Source organism: Marmota marmota, unplaced genomic scaffold (assembly GCF_001458135.2).
Source record: "Marmota marmota marmota unplaced genomic scaffold, marMar, whole genome shotgun sequence".
NCBI classification, from domain to species: domain Eukaryota; kingdom Metazoa; phylum Chordata; class Mammalia; order Rodentia; family Sciuridae; genus Marmota; species Marmota marmota.
In genome coordinates, this window is record NW_026000174.1 from 46,422,865 (window position 1) to 46,444,842 (window position 21,978).

A 21,978-nucleotide genomic window follows, 5' to 3' on the forward strand; every position below is an offset into this window, starting at 1 on the left:
TCTCATCACTCAGATTAGCCATGCAGTTTCGATCCTATCTCCCTCCAGCACCACGTACCTCTTAGACCTGCCAAATTAATTTTTCTTGGCTTGTGTTTTCTCTTGCTTCCTCTGCTAGAGCTCCATGAAAAAAAGACTCGTGTGCTCTGTGCAAGGCTCTGTCCACCTGTGCTTGGACCAATGTCTAGCAAATGGTCAGATATCCGTAGACAGTGGTGGAAGCAGGTCTAATGTTAATAGCTTACACTTACGTGTTGGAGTCTAAGCACGGCTCTGAATGCTTTATTTACATTTAATCTCCACAGAAGCTTTGTGACATGGGTACCTTGATCATCTCCATTTGCAGGCGAGAAATCCGAGGTGCCAGAAGTTACATAACTTTTGAAGATCATGTGGCTACATAGTGGCAGAGCTGAGATTTGAACGTGAGCAGTCTGACTCCAGAGTTGATTCTCTCTCTCTTTTTAAAAACACCTTTATTTAATTTATTTATTTTTATGTGGTGCTGAGCATCAGACCCAATGCCTCACACGTGCTAGGCAAGCGCTCTACCGCTGAGCCACAACCCCAGCTCCAGAGTTGATTCTCTTACTCACTGTTACCCCACTATTTATGGAGGAAATGAACATGGAATATGAATGAAGAACTCACATCCATCCTTTCTGAGTACATGCATGACCCATCCCATGATGGGATTGGAATTTAGTGTGACCTGAGTTCAGGTTCTTAACCGACTCACATTTTATGATTTTTCATACTTGTATCTTGGGGTTATGGCGAGGGAGTACCAGAAATCTCTAGTCTCGTAAAAAGTTAGGATTTAATGTTCTGTATACCTTTCTCTCACCTCATGACTGGTCACATTTTCTTTGATGCTTTGGCTTCTAGGAAACTCACACTAAATTTTGAGCCTTTATCCAGGTGTGGTGGTATATGCCTGTAATCCTGGTGACTTGGGAGGCTGAGGTTCAAGAGGATCACAGGTTCAAGACTAGCCTGGGAAAGGTCTTAGCAAGACCTGGCCTCAAAAAAAAAAAAAAAAAAAAGGGCTGTGGATGTAGCTCAGGGGTAGAACACCCCTAGATTCAATCTGGAAAAAAGAGAGAGGAACTGGGGACTGATGCTAGTAATCCTATAATAGTTAATGGGATGCATTTTGCTTATAGCCACCTTTTCTCCTACTTCCCCCTATAACGTCCTTTTCCCCTTGCGTTTTTGATTTCTTCATTTTAGCCGATTTCTTTTCCTAAAATTATGAAAACAAATTATGACTGTATGACAAATAACTATATATACGAGGTGCCTTCCTGGAACAGGTGTCTCTCAGATCCTCAGTGTCTTCTGTACAGTGTGGGAAACCTTCTTGCCCTGGAGTGTTCGCCGAGTGTCAGGAGGCAGGGTCCACAAAAGCCCCAGCACATAGTGAAACTTCAGGAAAGGTCTGTCTTTCCTTCTCCCTCATTTTCGGTGAGGATGAGGGACTCTTGTTCTAGCACCCCAGGGCGGGTGTGGGGAGGTGGTTTGATAGGTCCCCTGTGCACTGCTAACTAGTGAGCTCCATTACAAAGGCCCACCACAAATGACTGGCTGTCATCTTGTCTTGTTTTTGGTGGCAATTTCGACTACAGCAAATTGGCTTTTGAGCAGCAGAATAATATTAGGTTTAGTAAGTCTAAGAGACTCCACCACTGAGCGGGGGATTTGTACATAGAGCCCAGCCTGACAGATAGAAAGGGTTGCTGGAAAGAAAATGAATCAGACCCACAGAGGCTTTCACTACTATGGCAACTGGGTATTCGGCCAGTCCCTCTTTAGCTCAGTTGTAATGGTGTAGTGACGAACGTCAACTGTTGTGTTGCTTATTAGCTCATGAAATGCCCTCGTTTACATACTAACTGTTACTAGATAGAATAATCCTATTTTAAGGTGATCTAGTCACCCATTTCCTGGTACTAAGCCCCATTGGTAGCTTAAAAAAAAAAAAAAGAAAAAACAGAATACCATAGTTATATTAGGGGGCATGGTGGCACACACCTGTAATCCTAGCTGCTCCGGAGGCTGAGGTAGGAGTTCAAAGCCAGCCTCAGCAACTTAGTAAGGCACTTAGCAACTCACTGTGAGATCCTGTCTCTAAATACAATGCAAAAAAGGGCTGGGGATATGGCTCAGTGGTTGAGCACCCCTGGGTTCACTCCTCAGTACCAAAAAAAAAAAAAAAAGTTATAATAGTAAAAGTTCTTAGCCCTTGCTGATGCCCTGGATCTTCTCATCCAGTCTTCACAGTCACTTTGTAAAGTCCTGTTCATCATTCCCCTTGCGTTTTTGATTTCTTCACTTTAGCCGATTTCTTTTCCTAAAATTATGAAAACAAATTACGACTGTATGACAAATAACTATATATACTAGGTGCCTTCCTGGAACATGTGGAAATAAAATCAGGAGGAAATAAAATCCTTGGCAACTTTCTCAAGGACGTGGCTATGGCATGAGTAGATCCAGGATCTGGACCTAAGTCTGTCTGACTCCTGACACTTCATTTCTTTTCTATGGGAGCTTTAGAGTTATATACAGTAGTTGGGTTCATCCCGACACCCGACACTCTCATGCACACATGGAAATAGATTTCAATTCATGATCCCTGCTTTCCCTCCCCCTTCCCCTCCTCCATTCTACTAGATTTCCTTTCACTTGTCCATTAATTTATATTTGGTTCTTTATGTTATACCCTCCTTCCCTCCTCCTCTCCTTTATTTTACTTTAGCTTCCACATACGAGTTCCACCTTTGAGTTTCTGAGTTTGGTTTATGTCACTTAGCGTGCTATTCTCTATTTCCATGCATTTACTGGCAAATGCCACAATTTCATTTTTTTTGTTTTATTTTTAAGTATACTTTTAGTTGTAGAAGGACACAGTACCTTTATTTTACCTTTTTATTTATTTTTATGTGGTGCTGAGGATGGAACCCAGGGCCTCATATGTAAGAGGCAGGTGCTTCACTACTGAGCCACAACCTCAGCCCCTCATTCTTTTCTATGGTTGCGTAGAACTCCATTGTATCTGTATACCACAGCATCTTTTTTTAATATTTATTTTTTAGCTTTAGGTGGACACAATATCTTTATTTTATTTTTATGTGATGCTGAGGATCGAACCCAGTGCCTCACGCATGCCAGGCGAGCGCTCTACTACTTGAGCCATATCCCCAGCCCCTACCACAGCATCTTAACCCATTCATTTATTGACAGACATCTGGGTTGATTTCATAATTTAGCTATTGCTAAATTAACCATTAATATATATATATATATATATATATATATATATAATTTTTAACCAGAAAAGGCAAAAAAGATAGCCAAGAATATTGACCTTTCCTTAGTACAGGTTCTTTAGTCTCCAAACATATTGACAGAGGTGTCTGTTTTGTGGGGGCTTCCTGTGCATTGTTGGCTGTTTAGCAGCATCCCTGGTTTGGCTACTGGACAGTCACCCACCCCTGGACGGTCACCCACCCCTGCCCAAGCACTGCCACGTGTTGCCAGGAAGCAAGCCAGAAGAGCTGGGGAGGAGTTGTGTGGATTTAGCAACTTGCTGCTCTTTAATTTCTGATGTCCCCAAACTTCTCAGATCTCAGAAGTTCCCACAAAACTTTGTTTCTTTATTTGGTTCCATCAGAGAGCTGTGCATTTATTGCCCCTCTCTACTTTGAGAACATTTTCATCTCTCCAACAAGAAACCCTACACCCATCAGCAGTCACTACCTATTCCTCCCTCCCCTGGGCCCTGGGGACCGCCAACCTAGTCCTGTCTCTATGGATTGGCCTTTTCTGGACCCTTAGTAGAAGTGAATTTCTACTTTGTAGCCCTTTGCATATAGCTTCTTTCCCTTGGCTTGATGTTTGCAAGGTTCAGCCACGTGGTATCCCTCATCAATAGTTCATTCCTTTTTGTTACAAAGCAGGATTCCATTGTGTGCAATGCAGGGGCCCCCGTTCATTTCTTTTTGCATAGGACTTTCCAGTTTTTCCGTTGTTCCAGACATCTGTTGAAAAGACTGGCCTTTCTTCCAGGGAATTTTCGTGGCATTCTTGTAAAAAATCAATTAACTGTAAAGGACTTAATGTTATTCTGTTTGATCCATATGTATATTCTTACACCAGAGCCACACTGTCTTGATTACTAGCTCTGTGCAGTACAGTTTGAGAGTGAGATGTGATAGTCATTCCACCCGGGTTCTTTTTAAATATGCTTTGGGCTATTCTAAGTCTCTTGCATTCCCATATTTTAGGATCAGCTTCTTGGTTTCTGCAAATAAGCCAGCTGAGATCTTGGTAAGGATCTCGCTGAGTCTGTAGACAAGTTTGGACAGTATTGCTGTCTTAGATACGTTAGATGAAAAAAAAAAAAAAAGTTAGATGCTCCAATCCATGAACATGGGATGTCTTTCTGTTTACTCAAGTCTTTAATTTCTTTCAATGATGCTTTGCCGTTTTCAATGGACAAGTCTTGCATTTCTTTTGTTAAATGTATTCTTAAGTATTTTATTATTTTTGTGTCAAAGGTAATGGAATTGTTTTCTTAAATTTATTTTTGGATCAATTGCTAGTATAGAGAAAAACAACTGCTTTAGGTATATTCCTCCTGTGTCCTTTAACTTGGCTGAACTTATTTGTTAGTTCTAGTAGTTTTGTGGGTTGGAGATCTTTCTTCTTTTCTTTCTCTGTGGTTCTGGGAATTGAACCGGGGTCTCATGTGCTAAGCCAGCAGCTCTGCCACGGAGCCCCCCGCCCCTGTTCTCCTTTTCATTCTCCCACACTTCTGAGGAGCTGTCCCTTGGATATCGCCTTTCACGGAGTCAGAAGCTGTCTCTGTATGAAGTTCTCTTTTCAAGGTGGGAACGATGATTTTTGTTCTATTCCCATCTCTACTCCCACATCTGCTCTTAATCCCAGGGATTCAGATCCTCTGTCTGTAAGTTTTTCCACCAAGTGGTGAAAAGCCTCGGGAGGGTGAGTTATCAGACCCACATTTATTTATGATCTTTTAGATCTTTTTCATCCCCTCAAGACCTGTCTGTAGATGTACCAGTTGGGAATGACTTAGACTCTGTGTATGGAGTTTCTGGAATTTTCATCCCAATATGTGAGCACACAACCCCCCCCCCCCACACACACACACATATGCATGTGCATTCTAGAGAGCCAAAACAAATAACCTGCAAAAACCCTCTAGGTTGTGATTTCCACATCCCAAACTTGCCTGGATGTTTTCCCTGGTCATTCTTAATATCATTTTAAAAGACACTGGCAGTCACTTTACATTCTAATGTGGTCTTTAGTACCTTTTCCTCTAAAAGTCCAAAGAATATTGTAGACGCATCTCTCTTCCGTTCCCTAAGGGCTTCGTGGAAGATACAGAAGATATTTCTTTGACTTACATGGCCTTATAATATCCCATGGGTCTATAAACATTCTCTTCATAAAAAGCAGACTTGACACATCACTTTTTTTTTTTAAATAAAAGTGTCTGCTGGCTCCCAGGATGAGTGCCAACTCCTATCTGCCTATCTCCCAGACTCACCTCCTGCCACATACTCCATGTTCCAGGTGCCCCAGCTTCTCGCTGACCTTTCCGTGAGACGTGACCTGACTCACCTCTGCGCCTTTGTTCTTGCCACTCCTCCTGCCTGGAGTGCCCTTCTCTTCCCTACTTCACCAGCGTGCTCCTGTGACATTTCATGCCCAGCTGAAGTAGCCACGCTTTAGGAAGTACTCTCGGGCTTCCCCGGGTTGCAGGAGTCTCATGATTTTTTGAATCCTTTTGCACTTAAACTGTTTCCCATTCATTGATTGAGCATTCACTGCTGGGTGGAAACTAAAAATGATAATAATAAGTGATGTCAATAACAATGGTGGATACCGTATGATATTATATGTAGCACTAAGTATGAAACACTGTCTTTTATCATATATTTTCTAGTGGAATATCAAATAATGATAGCTAGTGTGGGATATAGATAACAGTAGCTAATACAGTACTAGCCACCAGAGAAAGTTCTAAGCAGTGATTACATTGTCTCTTTTAACCCCACAACTCCCTGAGGTAGGTAGTGCCATTTCCTGGGTATTTCCGTGTCCTGGTGAGGAAATCAAGACACAAAGAGGCCAAATAACTAACCAGGAATCATACCACCAGTAAGTGGTAGAGCCGGATTTGAACCTGGGTAGGCTGACCCCCATCCCTGCATTCCTAAGTGCTGTAATTAACTGTTGAAAGGCCACTGCTTGTTCAGTTCATAGAGCATTTATCACATCTCATTTTTTTTTGCAGTTTTCTGTTTATTATCCTTCTTGGCTTCTTGGTCAGGTATTCCTTAGCTGGGGGCGCATGGCTGGCTCAGGTCATATGGGTGACATACAGAGACTTAGAGTCAATGCTGCTTCAGTGAATAACTGAGCAAGCAAGGCCTTGGACGGTCCAGAGATTACAGTGTTTCCTCCTGGTTCTTCTCAGGGGCAGCGGTCTGTGTGAAGAAGAGCAACCTGTAGAGCCCTGAGGCATGCCGGGAGTGGAGGTGTGAGTGAACCCCAGCTGGATAGGCTGCCTTCTGTAGGCACAAGATCTCACTTTATTTCTTGAGCTCTTGAGGTCTGTGTTATCTTTGTCTCCTTTTTTCAGGTCCAAGGTCTCAGCTGTTATTATGTGGCAGACCTGGGAGAGGACACAAATGCAGACCTTAGATACCTTCTGATACCTCAGCCCCAGGTTATAGAACTTCTGTTTTAGGCATAAAGCAGATGTGTGGGAAGAATTTTCTATGACCAAATCATCTGGGAAAGCTGTTTCACCCGCGTGCCTTCTTTCCATATGTATCTTCCTGTTAGTTTGTGTTTGTGTCTCTTTCGCTCCTGCTGTTCGTCGCTGTGACCAAGATACCTGACCACAACCCCCTAGAGGAAGAAGGACTTATTTTGGCTCACAGTTTCAGAGGTCTCAATCCAGGGTAGCCAGCTCCGTGGCAGAATGAGCATGGCAGAAGGGCTCAGTGGAGGAAAGCTGTTCAGCTCACGGCAGCCAGAAACAGGCTGAGGGGAGAGAGAACATGAGACAGAGGAGGACCAAACCTTGTGGGATGAACCCTCAGTGACAAACTTCCTCCAAGTAGGTCCCACCTCCCAGTAGTCCACTTGATGGGCTAATTCTCTGATGAGGTCAGAGACCCCCAGGATGCAATCATTGCCCAAAAGCCCCTCCTCTCAACCCTGCTGCCTTGGGGACCACGCTTCCAACACAGGAGCTTTTGGGGGGCCATTCCAGATCTAAACCATGACACCCCTCCAGCATGATGTCTGAAATGGCTGATGTGTTATTTTAGGGAGAAATAAAACATCATCACATCCAATCAATAACACTTAGGCATGGTGATGCACGCCTGTAATCCCAGCAGCTCGGGAGGCTGAGGCAGGAGGATAGCGAGTTCAAAGCCAGCCTCAGGCGCTAAGCAACTCAGTGAGACCCTGTCTCTGAATAAAATACAAAATAGGGCTGGGGGTGTGGCTCAGTGGCTGTGCCCCAGAGTTCAATCCCTGGGAGGCTCCCCACCTCCCAAAAAAAGATAACACTTGGTTCTACTCCAATCTGAGGGCTTTTTGCTCAATGAATTTTCACAGGCTTAAGTTCTTGGAGTCTGTTTGACATTCTGGGCTGTTTGTCATCTGCTCTGGGATCACAGTGAAAGAACATCTCCTCCTTTCTCCTGACTTCTTACAGAACCCAGGCAGATTGCTTTTTGAAAGTCTGTTATTTTTGTAAGTCTCTCTTTGCTTTCTTGCTCCCAACCATGAAGTCATTTTTGACTTTTAAAAGGAACCACAGTTTGACTTTTTAGAAAATAAGCTGGGAGAATGAATGCGTTAGCAATTTCAGTTACATTGCTCTTTGCAAAAATTTTAGCTGGTGACGGCTACATGTGGGTATTCACTTTGAGAGGTGTGCACATTGGTTTATATTATGTAAATTACATAATTTATTTTTTCTAATTTAAACTTTTGTATGTCATCGTTCTACCAATTTTAGAGTGAATTGAATTGCAACTGACTCATAACACTTTTCTTATGAGAAATAGGGTTTTCAATTTTTAAATTAAAGGTGCTGAACACTTTTACTGACATGAGAAAACACATTTCCACTGATCTCTTTTCTGTTCTTTCATTTCTATGTTGTTCTTACCTCTGGGCCTTTGCACATGCCGTTCTTGCTTCTTGGAACATTCTTCATTCTACAATTCTATGAATGCTAAACTTTCAAACGTGGCCTAGGTATCTCTTGGGTATCCTCATTTCTACAGGTATGACATTGAGTCTGTGAATTAGTGTTAAGTGAAATGAACTAACGGAATGAGTAAGGTCTCAGATAGTAAATATTATTAGTTTCTATCTTGATTAAGTATCTCATCAGAGGCAGACTTTCCACGGAGAACCCTTCCTGACAACAGCCTTCACCTGGTTGAGATTAGGCGTCTCATAGCTCCCTCTGCAGGTCACTTCTTGCATTGCATGCGGAGGCTCATCTGTCCTGGGCTGTCAGAGAGCCTGTCTTCCCCACAGCTGACTCCGTGCCTGGCCCACAGAAGGATGCTCAGGAACATTTTGCTATTGGACAGAAAGGGAAAGCTCCTCTACCCCCGCTATAACCTGTTTGTTTCATGCACAGGTAAAGTATAAAGCCTTACAAAATTGATTTGAGTTTTAAATTGCAAAAAGGGCTTTTTTGCTAGGGCACGACCATTTCTGTGTGAATGTACAGCTTTGTATGTAAAGCATTTTGTGCCTTGTGCGTAAATGTGGAAGAAGAAAAAACTTGTTGAAATGGAGGAAGACCAGGAAGAGGCCTGTACTTGCCAGTGGCTGTTCTTCCTCTGATTACTCCTCAGTCGGGGATGTCATTGTTAGACTTGACTTAAAGGAGTCACGTCAGAATTGTCCCCATAGCCATGATTCTTGTAGTGGCTGCTGATTGGTATAGTAACAGTACTAGAAAGAAAGGAATAATGAGGTCATTCTCTGAGGATGTAAGACTTAAGCAGAATCTCTGAGTAGAAGTATATTAGTCTGTTTTGTGTTGCTATAATAAAATTTTCAAGGGCAGATAACTTTACAAAGAAAAGAAGTTTATTTTGGAGGTGCAAGGTCCAGGGGCTGCATCTGGTGATAACCTTTTGGCTGGCAGAGTCCTGAGGGGATCGATCTAGGGCATTGCACGGCAAGAGATGGGGAGCCCACTAGTTCATGTCTCTTCTGGTTTCTGTCCCTCTCCTTTATAAAGCCTCCAGGGTTCAGTCATGGTCCCCACTCTATTTATTTAATCCTTATCCCCTCCCAAAGGCTTTACCTTTAAATATCACAGTTTCTACCTCAGGAAGGGGATTAAATTTCAACACACATTCTGGGGGGACACACTCAAGTCATATGCAGACTTTAGCAAGGATGTTCATATGTCAGTGTTCATGGGAATCCTTGGTTGTGCTTAATAAAAATGCAGATTCCCCTTGGGAGGGGCCTAGGAACCTGAAATTTCAGAAGCATCTGTCATGATTGGGTTGCAGTGGGTCACTAAGTTGCTCTTTGCAAAACTGCCTTGGAGGACGTGGAATTCTAGAGAAACCCTGGCGAGGAGGGCAGTCCTGGGAGCGAGACCCTGTCCTTTGTCAGTACCCTGAGACAAGAGGGTGCGTGCAGCCCAGGAAGTGAAGTGAAGGACCAGCTCCCAGGCACAGAGTCACTCTGCATTAGCCTGTGATTAGTGCAACCCAGGCAGACCAATTCCAGCAGAGATTGATGCCCTGCACCCGGGCCAAATTTAGAAAGATAAAAAGAAGAGTCATGGTTTCCTTGACCAGACACTAATGTCCCCTACTCTGCAGAGTAATGAAATACACAGATGTTAAAATGAAAGGAGACAGAGATGGATGGAGGATAATAGAGCGTGGCAGCAGTGAAGGACCGACTTCCCCCAGATGCAGAGGAGCTGTGGGTTGTTCGCAGCCTTTGCCTTTCTAGGAATATCCTTGCTAATAGGAGACATTCAGCATGACCTTGGGTGGGAAGGCTTTTCTCTTAGCCATCTGTGGCCCAAAGACTACCAGTTCCCCAGGGAGAGGTGGTGCATGATCAAAAGTATACCAAAACGTGGACTATGCATGTCCCTTGACCTAGCAGTTAGACCTCCTGGAGATATTGTGTCAGTGGGAAAAAACCGTGTAAGCGGCTGGATGCATGTTGCTTATCGAGAACACCCCAACTGTCCATCAGTATGACTCATGAATACAGAGAGGCAGTAAAGTTACCCTTCACCATTGAAAGTGGCCATGTGGACCAGGAGTTATTGACGTGAAGAGATGTCATAATATGTCAAAGTGGCCGGAGCATGTTTCAGAATACCACGTGTTTTACGGTGGCATTTAAGTCCAGCTGCATACTCAGATTTTTGCTCATGCATTCGTCAGTAATTATTGACTAGCCTGCATGCGGGCACCTTAGTGGGCGTTGGAGGTACCGCAGTGAGTGAGGCAGTGGCCTTTGCTGGCCTGCGCCTTGGTGCTCGGAGCCAGCGGCACTGCCCGGAGCTGGCCAGGAGTGCAGAACCCCAGGCTCCACCCCGCACCTGCTGCATTCGTGAGGGTCTGGGTGACCCCTGCGTGTGCTGCAGTTTGGAGACCACGCTCAAGACCATGTTTACCAGGCTGTCCAGGGTGTGCTGATCGGGTGGGGACGGTTTGGGATGTGTTTACCTTCCCCTTCATATGTCTCACAGTAGCGGCCTTGTGTCTGTGAAAGCCAGGGTGGTGACTTTGCAGAAGTGGAAGGCCCCTGCGTCCAGTTCTTTGGGCGCCTCAGCCACACACTGGCAGGATCCTGGAGCTGGAGTTGGCGGGAGCAGTGGGTGAGGAGCCGTGGCTCATTGCACCAACCACAGGGGTCTGGAGGGAGAGCCAGCGGCCGGCAGCTCTGGCTGGAGCCCAAGCCACAGCCTGAGCAGTGCAACACCTGAGCAGCTGAGCTCCTGGTGGTCCCACACTGCGGCCTCTGTCCAGCCCTTGGTGTGACTGCCACCTGGGGAGAGGCTGGGGAAGGAGCCCTCGACAGCAGGGCCCGGTGGTAGTATGTCATCCTCCAGGATGGGTGGGCAGCCCTGAGCCCTTCCTGGGTAGGTTGAGAGCCACAGGCGAGAGGTCTGGGAAGTCCTGGCCATATGGGAGAAGGGCTTTTGGTCTCAGGGCCCCCTTTCTCTGGGTCTCTCCTGAATCAGACCAGGGATGGCCCTGTGGCACCTGCGTCAAGCAGAGTGAGTCTGAGAGAGGCCAGACTCGGAGCAGGACTGGACTCTGCCAGTCTGACCCTCAAGAGCTCTGAGACTGTGGCAAGTCAGTCGCCTCCTTGGGCCTCAGCGTTCCTGTGTGTGAGAATCAGTGACCGGATGAGCCTGTGCCGACTACCTGTGGGCTTTGGTTGTTATGCACATGAAGATCTGATCTGTGTCCCAAGGTGTCACAACTTGGTGATGCTGGGCCATCTCCTCGTGCCCTTCAGTTCTCTCCTGGTCCCCACACTACATATCTCTGGCCAAGACTGTGGCTTTTGGAGTGAAAGCTGACTTCTAATTAGGCTGATAGTGAGTGGAAGTCATCGTGCATTTGTGTATGTCCTCGGTGGTAAAATAAAAGTTTGACCCAGTTCCTGAGGCTGGCCTTGAACTTGCGCTCCTCTTGGATCCTCATGCCACAGCCTGGGTCGCTGGTATTGCAGGCAGGCGCCACTGCCCCTGGCTTATCGTCTGGGTCTTTAAATCCAGAACGGTGACAAGCAGACTTTAGGGAGGGGAAGGACTCAGATCAGGAAAATAAAGCCAACACTGGGCAGAGCCCCGGGGTCTTGCTAGTGAACGCAGCTTAGCACGGCTTGTGGCGGGGATGGGGGTGTCCAGCACTCAGTGGAACAGGTGCTCTGTCCCCCTTGCCGTGACGATTTTAAAGACAGACAAGCCTGGGTCCACTCTATGCCAGGGGCTGCTGCAATGGGAGATTGGGAGATTGGGGCAGCAGGAGAGCAGTCAGGCCTTGCTTGGAACCCCTCAGGGCCCTGTGGGCTGTGGTGTGGGGGAGTGGCCCCTAGCCATGTCAACAGGCTCTCCCCGGCTTCTCTCTGTGCCCCTGCCAGACGCTCTCTGGGTGCCTGTGACCCGCCCAGCGGTAGTCCTTGCAGGCCTGTGATGTTGCAAATGGATATCACCAGGACGGCTCCCTCTGACAAGCAGCAGCTCAGCATCCCACCAGGCAGGATGTCTCAGTAGTCACTCCTGAAAAGGGCGCAGGGCGGGGCCGAGGAGCTGGCTAATAGCGGTGGTAGCGAATTCACTTTTGATCATTCATATCTGCACCACTTCTTTGTCTCAGGCAGCCTCGTTCCTTGGAGCTGGACGGGGCAGTAGGGAGATCTACCGGGGAGTCAAGCAACTGAGTCAAGGGAAATCTTCACTTGTAGACCTCAGTTTTCCTGTCTGTACAGTGGGTCTTAAGGGGAGTGAATGAGGTAGGGTCTGTAGAACAGCTCAGTGCTTACTCAGCCCATGCAGGTGTGTAGCAAGCGGTTGCTGGTACTGTCCAGTCCCACTGTCTCCTCTCACAGGTCATCTGGCACATATTTTTTAGGCACCAGTCGTGGGCCCTGTTCCATACAGCTCCTTCAAAAGGCTGGTTCAAAGTACTCAGGCAGATGTGTGTCCTGGGAGTGGGTAGCAGGGACGTCAGGTGGCACCGTGGGAAGGCAGTGGTGTCACGTCAGGTCAGGGTGTGTCCTCGGGTGGACGAGCAGAGCAGGGTAGGGTTGGAGTGATGGAGGGCGCAGGGCAGGACCTCAGGAAGATGGAGGGGGCCATGCTGAGCCCTGAGAAGGCGTCCCGGCAGAGGGACACCGCACTGTGCAGAGGCCCTGAGTTGGGACCTGCCTGGTGGAGGAGCTCGAAGGCCCTGGGGTGGCAGCAGCGTGGGAAGCCAGAGAGCTGGGGGACACGGCAGTGGAAACTGCAGGCTTTATTCTAAGGCAACGGCAAGCCAGTGACATTTTCCATGGAAAGGTGACAGGCTGAAGTTTATGAGGATACCCTGCCAGCTTGGAGGTCAAGCCCCGAGGTGGCGTTTCTTCTCTGATCCCTTGAAAGGTGACCAGAGCAGGGCCGGCTGGCCCAGGAACAGTGGGCGGAGGCCTCGGGCCGGCTGGGAGGACGTGGTGGATGCAGGGCTGGCTGAGGCGCAGACGCGGCCCTGGGAAATGGGACGCCTCTGCTTCTCTGCCCTGTCACCTGGCCCTGCAGGTTCCAGACGCATCTGTGCAGAGAAGGAGCACAACGTCCCTCCCAGGGCCCATGGAGGAGTGGTTTTGGCCGTCATTAGGACCTGAATTTCGGTAACTGACGGGCGACTCCCAGAGCCAGACCAGCTGGGCTCCGCAGCGAGGTTGTCCGGGTTCCCTGTTGGGCTCTGGGAATTTGGGAACTGAGAATGTCCATGTGACCAGCCCCCAGGCAGCCCCTGGACACCGGCTCAGTGACGTGCTTCCTGGGTGACAGCCTTTCACGAGTGTTGTCACTCCTTGTTGCTCTGCAATGGCCGGGAGGGGACTTGGGGGCTTCCATCTGGCTTGCTCTGGGCTTCACCTCTGTCCCTTTCCTCTTGGCCAGTTTTGGTTTGTGTCCTTTTGCCGCAGTAAATCTTAGCTGCAGGTAGGACGCTGAGTCCTGATTCCCCCCAGTGAATCACTGAACCTGGGGGTGGGCTTTGGGCCCCACCATTGTTATAATCACTTATAACAGTGAGCATGTGATTCTGAAATATTTTTTAAAAATTTTATTTGTAGTTGGACACAACACCTTTATGTTGTTTATTTATTTTTATGTTGTGCTGAGGATCGAACCCAGTGTCACACGGGTGCAAGGCAAGTGCTCTACCGCTGAGCCACAACCCCAGCCCAGATTCTGAAATATTTTGTGAGCAAATGGGTTTTTGTTTTAAAGTCTGGCCCGTGGTAGGATATTTAATGAAACAGCTCCCTAACACATTACGTATTTGGGGGGAAATGTTCATACTCTGTATCCCCCTTTCTAATAATGTGGCCTAAGAATATTATTTGTAATTCAGGCCAATTTTTTATATATAAAGGTGTTCTTTACTGTATAATTTATAATGCTGAAAGTTTGCTTATAACTAAGTATATTTGTCTGCTTTCTGTTCCTATAATAAAATATCCAAGGCTAGGTAATTTATAAAGAAAAGAGGTTTATTTAGCTCACAGTTTTGGAGGTTCAAGAGTTTGGCATTGACATCTGCTCAGCTCTTGTGAGGGGTCCTTTGGCTGGGTCACATGGAAGATGACATCATGGCAGGAGTGTGCGGAGGAAGGGAGCCATAACATGGCAAAATAGGAAGGCGGAGAGTGAATCAGGGGTCAGACTTGCTCTTTTGTAACAATCCACTCTCACAAGCACTTAATTCCCCCCATGAGACCAGCATTTACTTGTTCTGATAACAGTGGCTTCCGTGATCTAATGACCTTGCACTAGGTACCACCTCTTAATACCACCATCCTGGGAACCAAGCTGGAACCTTAGGAGAATGAACCACATCCAGACCCTAGCACCCCAAGTGCCCAGCATGGAGGAAATGATAGAACAATCTTGTTGATCAATACGATGAAATATTTTTGTGGCCACAATAAACTTTGGAAAATATTTAGTGTTGTAGCTCTAAAGCAAGTTAATCTACAAAATCACAGGAGGGTTTTCTCCAGAGACTTGCACTGGATGAAAAAAATAACAAGCCATTTCCAAAAGGTTATATGACGAACAATTCCACTTACATGACGTTCTTGAAATGACAAAAGTGTAGAGATATAGAAGAGACCTGTGATTGCCAGGGGTTAACGGAGAAGTGGGAGAGGGAGAGTGTTGGTCCTGGCTGTCCGAGGGTCACTGGGGGCTCTTGGTGGGGATGGAGATGCTCTGTATCTTGGCCACAGCAATGGCAGCATCTTGGTCGTGACGTCCTCCTATAGTTTTACGAGAAGTTACTATTGGGGAAAAGTAGGAAAAGGGTACATGGGATCTTTTTTAGCACTTTATGTAAATCACAAAGTTTCTCAAAATAAAATGTGCAATAAAAAAAATCCTGGGACATTAAAAAAAATTGTATGTATAAAGGCGTCAGCTGCGTTAGAAGAATGCAAATTTGGGGTGCCTCAGAGTGGAGGATTATAGGTAATGTTCTTTCCTGCTCTGTATTTTTATGTACTCCACAGGGAGCCTGATCATAGGTTTTTATTTTGAAATAATGTTAGACCTACAGAAAAGGAGCAGAAGTAGTCCTGGGAGTTCTCAGACTCCTTGTCCATTGTCCACTAATATGATTGACATCTGAGAGAGCCCTAGAGCAAGGATCGAAACGAGAATCGGCACTGGTGGAGTTCCGTCGCCGTCCTTCCCAGTCCTGGGGGCCTCTCCAGTGTTTGCAAATGCCTCTTCTTGGCCTTTGTGACCTTGGAGGTTACTGGTCAGTTAGCCTGTGGAAGGCCTTCCCTTCGGGCTTGTCGGATGTCCTCTCATGGTTACCTTGAATTGTGTATTTTTGGCAAGTAGAGCACAGAGGGTGATGTGGTGGCCTCTGTTCCCCATTCGAGGGGGACTGTATTGCTGATGTCCAGTGACTCTCATTTTGACCACGATGGCCTGGTAAGGTGGCACCTGCCAAGTTTCTCAGTCACTATTTTTTCCCCTTTGTGATTAATTAGCATACTGGGGAGATCCTTGAGGTTTTGCAGATACCCTGTCTCTCCTCAAGCTTTCCTCCTCTGACTTTAGCAACCACATTGGTACCTCTTGCCTCTATAAGTTATTACTGCCCTGTTTGCATAAGAGGGACTTTCTGTTTCCTGCACCCCTTTTACATTCATTAATGAGAATTTCTTCTATCCCTCCCCAACCATATACTGGTGCCTTCAACCAACTTTGGTATCAGGAGGGCCTCAGGGATGTTCATCTCATCCTCTGGTTTGCAATTCAATACCTTTTGGTTGCTCAGATTGTTCCAGCTTGGGCTATTGGGAGTTCAGGTTAATTCCTCGGCCCTTCGACTTGCCCCCAGGGCACTTTGAACCCTTCTTTATATTCTAGCAATATAAGATGCTGGAGGTTCATCTTGAAGGTCCCCTCTGAAACCAGCCACTTCTCCTAAGATCTGGGCTTCCTGGGCTGGTTGAATGGTACTTAGAAACCATGGTCTGAGAGCTGGATGTGCTTGTTGCTGTTGGGACATCTTTGTTTCTAGTCCTTGTCAATAAAAGAGCTAAGGAACACACACACCCACACACACCCCCACACACACACACCCACACACACACACACACCCCTCTTCTGCACACACAAATCAATATTTATTTTATTAGCTATTTTTCTCTCTCTCCATCTAGTAGACACGTCTATCTGCCTGATTTTTAAAACATTCCTTTTGGGGCTGGGGATGTGGCTCAAGCTGTAGCGTGCTCTCCTGGCATGCGTGCGGCCCGGGTTCGATCCTCAGCACCACATACAAACAAAGATGTTGTGTCCGCCGAAAACTAAGAAATAAATATTAAAAAATTCTCTCTCTCTCTCTCTCTCTCATCTCATCTCTCTCTCTTAAAACAAACAAACAACCCCCCCCCCCAAAAAAAAAAAAACATTCCTTTAATTCCAGGCCAAAGCCCCAGGGTTCCTCAGGGGCCGTCTCCCTCTGACAGCTCTTACTGTTGACGGAAGGTCGACTGCCTTGTCCAGCCCTTGCCTATGCAAGTGGTAGTTTCAGGATTGCAATTCCCTGCCCCTGTGCGAGATAAATATAACCGCAGTACAGTATTTACATGGAGTCCTTTTTCCCCTTTAACCTTAGAGAATCCAGTCAGAATAATGTTGTACACAGTTGCTTAAGGCTAGCTTTTTAAACCTCTAACTTCAGTGGGGTGTTATTCATGTGGAAGAAGGAGGTTGTGTTCACTTGTTACTGCTTAAATTCCGTTTTGAGTTCTCCAACATGTGATTGATCTTAACTCTTAATTTTTTTTGGATCCTATTATCGTGGCTCTAAGATAGACACTTCCCTGGGTTTATCTATGCAAATATAAACTGAGACAGATGTGTATACAGAGAGACGGAATGTGAACTGAGAGAGGTAGGTGGGTAGATAGGTAGATGGACTGACTCTATCTGTACACATAGATACGCTCACAGAAGTATGCACCTTTCTTATCCTTATTACTGGATTCTGTTCCTTTCCTACCCATCTGCAGTTGTTCAATTTCTGGTTGATCCTTCCTGTATTTCTTTTGTGCAGATGAGCCAACACATGGTTGTGATTTTTATTCTTTCTTTTCCTCACCCCCTTCTCTTCCGATATGAACGACAAAATACTCTAGGTCTTCTTTGGCACTTTTTTAAAAAATATTTTTTAATAGTTGAAGACGGACAGCGTGCCTTTATTTTATTTTTTTATGTGGTGCTGAGGATCCAGCCCAGTGCCTCACCCGTGCCAGGCAAGTGCTCTGCCACTGAGCTACAGCCCCAGCCCTTCTTTTGCACTTTTTCCCCCCACTTAACAGTATATCATGGGAGTCATTTCCTATCCGTTCACAGAGCCCTTCCATAATGAGCTTTTTAAACTCTGGTAATTGGGGGAAAAAAAAGTTCTAGTAGCTGAAGGGTCAGTTTTAAAATTCTAGTGATGATGATAAATGGCAGAATCTTTCCACTAATTGAGCATCTGCTGTATGCCATGCTCTGTACTAAGTGCTTAATGTAGGTCATCTCATGGACTACTTACCAGAGCCCTGGGAAAAAGATGGCACTTGAAATTCGTGGATGAAGAAACAGGTTCAACAATGTTTAGAAACTTGCTCAAGGGCTTAGACCCAGAGCTGGAATCGGAAGGCAGGGCTCTCCTGGGTTTTTTGAGAAGGGTTCCCCAACACCATTATGGTTGTTCCAGGTGGAAACAAGGCCACGTGGGTTTTTAAAACCTGGACACGTCCCAGGCTTTTACACCCTGTTGACTGTGAATCAGCTGCTGCCAAAGTGGGCATGTTACAAAGGGCAGGAACACGGAGGTGATTTAGGGCCTGTTTGTTCCAAAGAAATGGCCCTTCCTTCTGGGAGGACTTGTGGGTCCTGCTTCTAAGACAGGAAGCGAGAGGGCTGCTCAGGAGAGCCTGCTACCTGGACGTGGCCACAGATCCTATCGTAACACCTCCCAATCACCAACCAATGCAGTGAGCACCATTAACAAGAAAGTGCATTACCCCACAGAGCCGTTTGGTTTAGCAGGACACTCCATCAAGCCTGAGTATCAACCGTTTCTGTCCAGACTGTTGATATGGCAGGAAGGCAAGATGAATTTCTTCTTTTGTGGAAAATTACAAACCCTGGGCAGAGAAGCCGTGCCATTGAGTTGATTGGGATTGTGGCTTCTTGGAGTCAGGGGTGCCCAGGGCCTCACGCCAGCTCTGTGTGACATTGGGCAAGTCACTTTATCCTCAGAATGCATCTATGAAAGGGGATGAGCACTTGACATCCGTGATGGGGGTCCCCAAGGCCATCCGAGATTCACCAGTTTTTCTAGGATTCACTTAACCCCGCGTATAGTCGTATACCTTGACCCTGATCTATTTCAGGGAAAGGATACAAAGCAGAATCCACAGAGGTAACCGGGGTGCAGTGAAGTCCAGAGTGGAGCAGGCCCTGGTCCCTTCCACAGGATGCCTCTGATTCCCTCGAAGTGGGTCGTAACATGTGTGAAGTGTTGTCTACCGGGCAGGCACATTAGCGAGTCAGTGCCCAGAGTGTTTATCCTGGACGGCTGCAGGAGCCCTTTCGGCCTCACATGTCCCCAGATTCCAGACTCTCAAAAGGAAAGCAGGTGTTCAGCGCAAACTGTTCCATTGGCATAAACAGTGTAGGCACAGGGAGCTGCTCTCTTCAGTTACGGTGGAGGGACCCCTCCCCAAATCCAGGTTCCCAGGCTCCAGCCAAGCAGGAGCACCCTGGCCTGCAGCCTCTGTAAGGAGGGCCGTGCCCGGGCGTGAGCTCTTCTGCATGCCTTCCCTTTGGGTGGCCGCTGGGGGGATTAGAGGAGATAATCCGGGCAGAGCGCTTGGCGTAGGGCCTGGTACAGTGAGCACTTGCTAAATGTCAACCGTGATTACTTGACACCCGGGAAGGAATTTCAGTGGATTCTTCAGCATCTTGAGATGCAAGCTCCATCCATCGCCCACCGGCTCACCGTCCACCTAGTCCTTCCTCTGTTTGGCACCTGGGGTTGGGTGCCTGGGGGGTGCAGAGGTTGTGTGGGGCAGGATCAGCCCCTCCCTTCCTCGGGGATGCTGTATGTGGGGGTCCGGGCTCGCTGGGCATCCCAGGTGGGGGTGGGGGTGAGCCTCCCTCGGGGACCCCCAGGTAAACCTGCAAGGGCTCATTGCACTTTCAGAGGGGACAGGAGGAAGACGCGGTGGCCTGAGACCTTACCGTCCTGATTGACGTCTCGCTGTTTCTCCGTCTTTTTTCCTCTCTGCAGCAAAAGCTAAGTCCAAGTGCGGCCCCACGTTCTTCCCCTGCGCCAGCGGCGTCCACTGCATCATCGGCCGCTTCCGGTGCAACGGGTTTGAGGACTGTCCTGACGGCAGTGACGAGGAGAACTGCAGTAAGTGCCGAGGACTGGGACCCTGCCATCCCTGACCTTTCCAGCCAGCCAGGTTGTCCCTTCTGGCCATGCCATCTCTGCGCTCCCCACCTCACAGCTGGCTCTCCTGCTCCTACCCACAGCCTGTCTTTGCCACTTCTTCCTTGTGTTTATCTGTGAATGCTCAGCTGCAACTTCCCGGGGGCCGTACAGGGTGGGGTGCACTGTGCCTGAGCAGTTCCGACACTAGCCCTGCAAACGCAGGTGTCTTGTCCCCAGTGAACAGACGAGGAGCCTTGAGTGAGGAGAGCCCAGACCGCTCACCAGTAGCAGAGCCATTTCCAGGTTCACCCAAACCCTCACCTGATGGACTCTGACTCAGTACCCCGTGATCATGTTCTTCCTTGCTTTCCTTCCTACTTTGAACTCTCTTAAAAATGCTTATTATACAGACCATAAGAATATGTTGTTGAAAAAATTACGAGTAGGATAACATTGTTGACTCTGTCTGCCCTGGTTCCTTTTACCTGTTGTGTAATAGTCCATGATATCAGTATATTGTCAGACAAATGTGTACACACACACACACACACACAGACAGACACACTGTCACCTCTGCTCTGTCCCTCCTTGCCTCGGGGCAGTCTTGCTGCTGGGCTTGATTTCTGTTGGCCTGGGTACATGCAGGCATTCCTGTTTCCACAGTGACCTTACACTGCAGCCTCTGTGACCTTCAGGTGTCTCTGTCCCACCTTGAATGTTGTCCTAGCTCTCCCGGCAAGTGCTTTGTCCCTGCTGCTGCTGGTCACCCTGGTCACTGTTTCTTTTTCCTTCCCCCCTGCCTGTTCCACTACTTGACCCTCTGTGCCTGTTGTGGGAACTGAGCAGATCCACACATTTCTTTTCTGTGCTCATGTTTTTAAGCAGTTTGAGGTTTTAGCCAAACTAAGAGGAAGGTAACGGGGTCCCCTATGCCCCGCCTCCCCCTGGGAGCCTGCCAGGGTCAGTACCCCCACCAGAGTGCATTTGTTACACTTGATGACCCTGCAGCCACAAGTTGTCACCTCAGTCCATAGGACATGTTAGGGTTCCCTCCCGATGTCGTCCACGCTGTGGGTTTGCACAGACGTGCAGTGACACGTATCCACCCCTCTCACCTCCTGCAGAATCATGCAGTGGCCTAGCAACCCTCATCCACTGCCCACTACTCCTCCCTGTCCACCACCCGCCCACCACTCTCATAACTTTATAAGATTCTTTTCTTCTGATTATTGTAAAGAACTTAGGAAATAAATTATAACGAAGAAACCAAACTGCCCACGGCCCGTAAGTCAAAGTGAAATGCTGTTAATGTGTGAGCAACTTGGTGCCAGTCTATCTTCCCTCTTTCCACACATGTACAAGTATGTGTGTCTGCACACATACACACGCATGTGCACACACTCACTTAGTACACACACACACACACACTCCTGTAATGTACTCAGTTGTGATGTGCTCTTCGTTGTGACCGTTTTCTCGTGTTATTCATTTCTTTCTAAAACATAAGTTTAAGATCTCGGTGACTCAGAGATCGTGTGGATGCACTGATCTTCTCTGGCCTCTGGTTCTATTTTAAGTCCCTGGAGCCCAGGGCATCTGTCTGCTGTGCTATTTGGGCAGCTTCAGGGAGCTGTCAGTCATGGGGTCCCCTCCTCATAGGAACACAGGACGTTTGCCCCACGTGCCTTCTCCTGGCGCTCATGTCATCTCTGGCTCTCAGCTGGCAGAGGCCTGGCACAGCCGGGGGACTGCTGTGTGGGTGGTAGGGTGACTGACACCCGCCTCGGCAGGGAGCACGCAGGTCACTCACGGCAGCTGGAAGTGGGTGTGGGTAGAATCTGCTCGCAGGTGGTTTCCTGGTCTCTCGACCCGGGTGCTGAGCGCCTGCATCCCAGGGTGGTTGTTGGTTGTGAGAATTAGACGACATAGTATCCGAGAAGGGTTTTATCTTGTGGCTGGCCCGGAGTCATTGATATAAAAAATAGTGATCTAAAACAAAAGTGTGGGCCCCCCACCCCCCGCGCCTACCAGGTAGGCGGAACGGTGACCACCGGCAGAAAAGGCCCAGTGGCCCGTGGCGGGACAGAGCTTCCAATCACTCCTGCAAGGTAGGCGGGCCTGCGACCCACCGGCAGAAGAGGAGCAGAGGCCTGCTGAGAGGCAGAGCCGCCCCCTCCCCCTGCGC

General features: G+C 47.7%; 1 protein-coding gene across 8 annotated transcripts in view; it reads left to right on the forward strand.

Moving 5' to 3' along the window:
* Window positions 1-21,978, forward strand: part of Ldlrad3 (low density lipoprotein receptor class A domain containing 3) — a 228,508-nt gene that overhangs the window by 88,305 nt on the left and 118,225 nt on the right. For all 8 annotated transcript variants that reach the window (XM_048788604.1, XM_048788603.1, XM_048788602.1 and 5 more), the window contains exon 3: window positions 19,647-19,772. In XM_048788604.1, coding sequence (XP_048644561.1) covers window positions 19,647-19,772 — 126 coding nt within the window. The remainder of the gene's footprint in view (window positions 1-19,646; window positions 19,773-21,978) is intronic.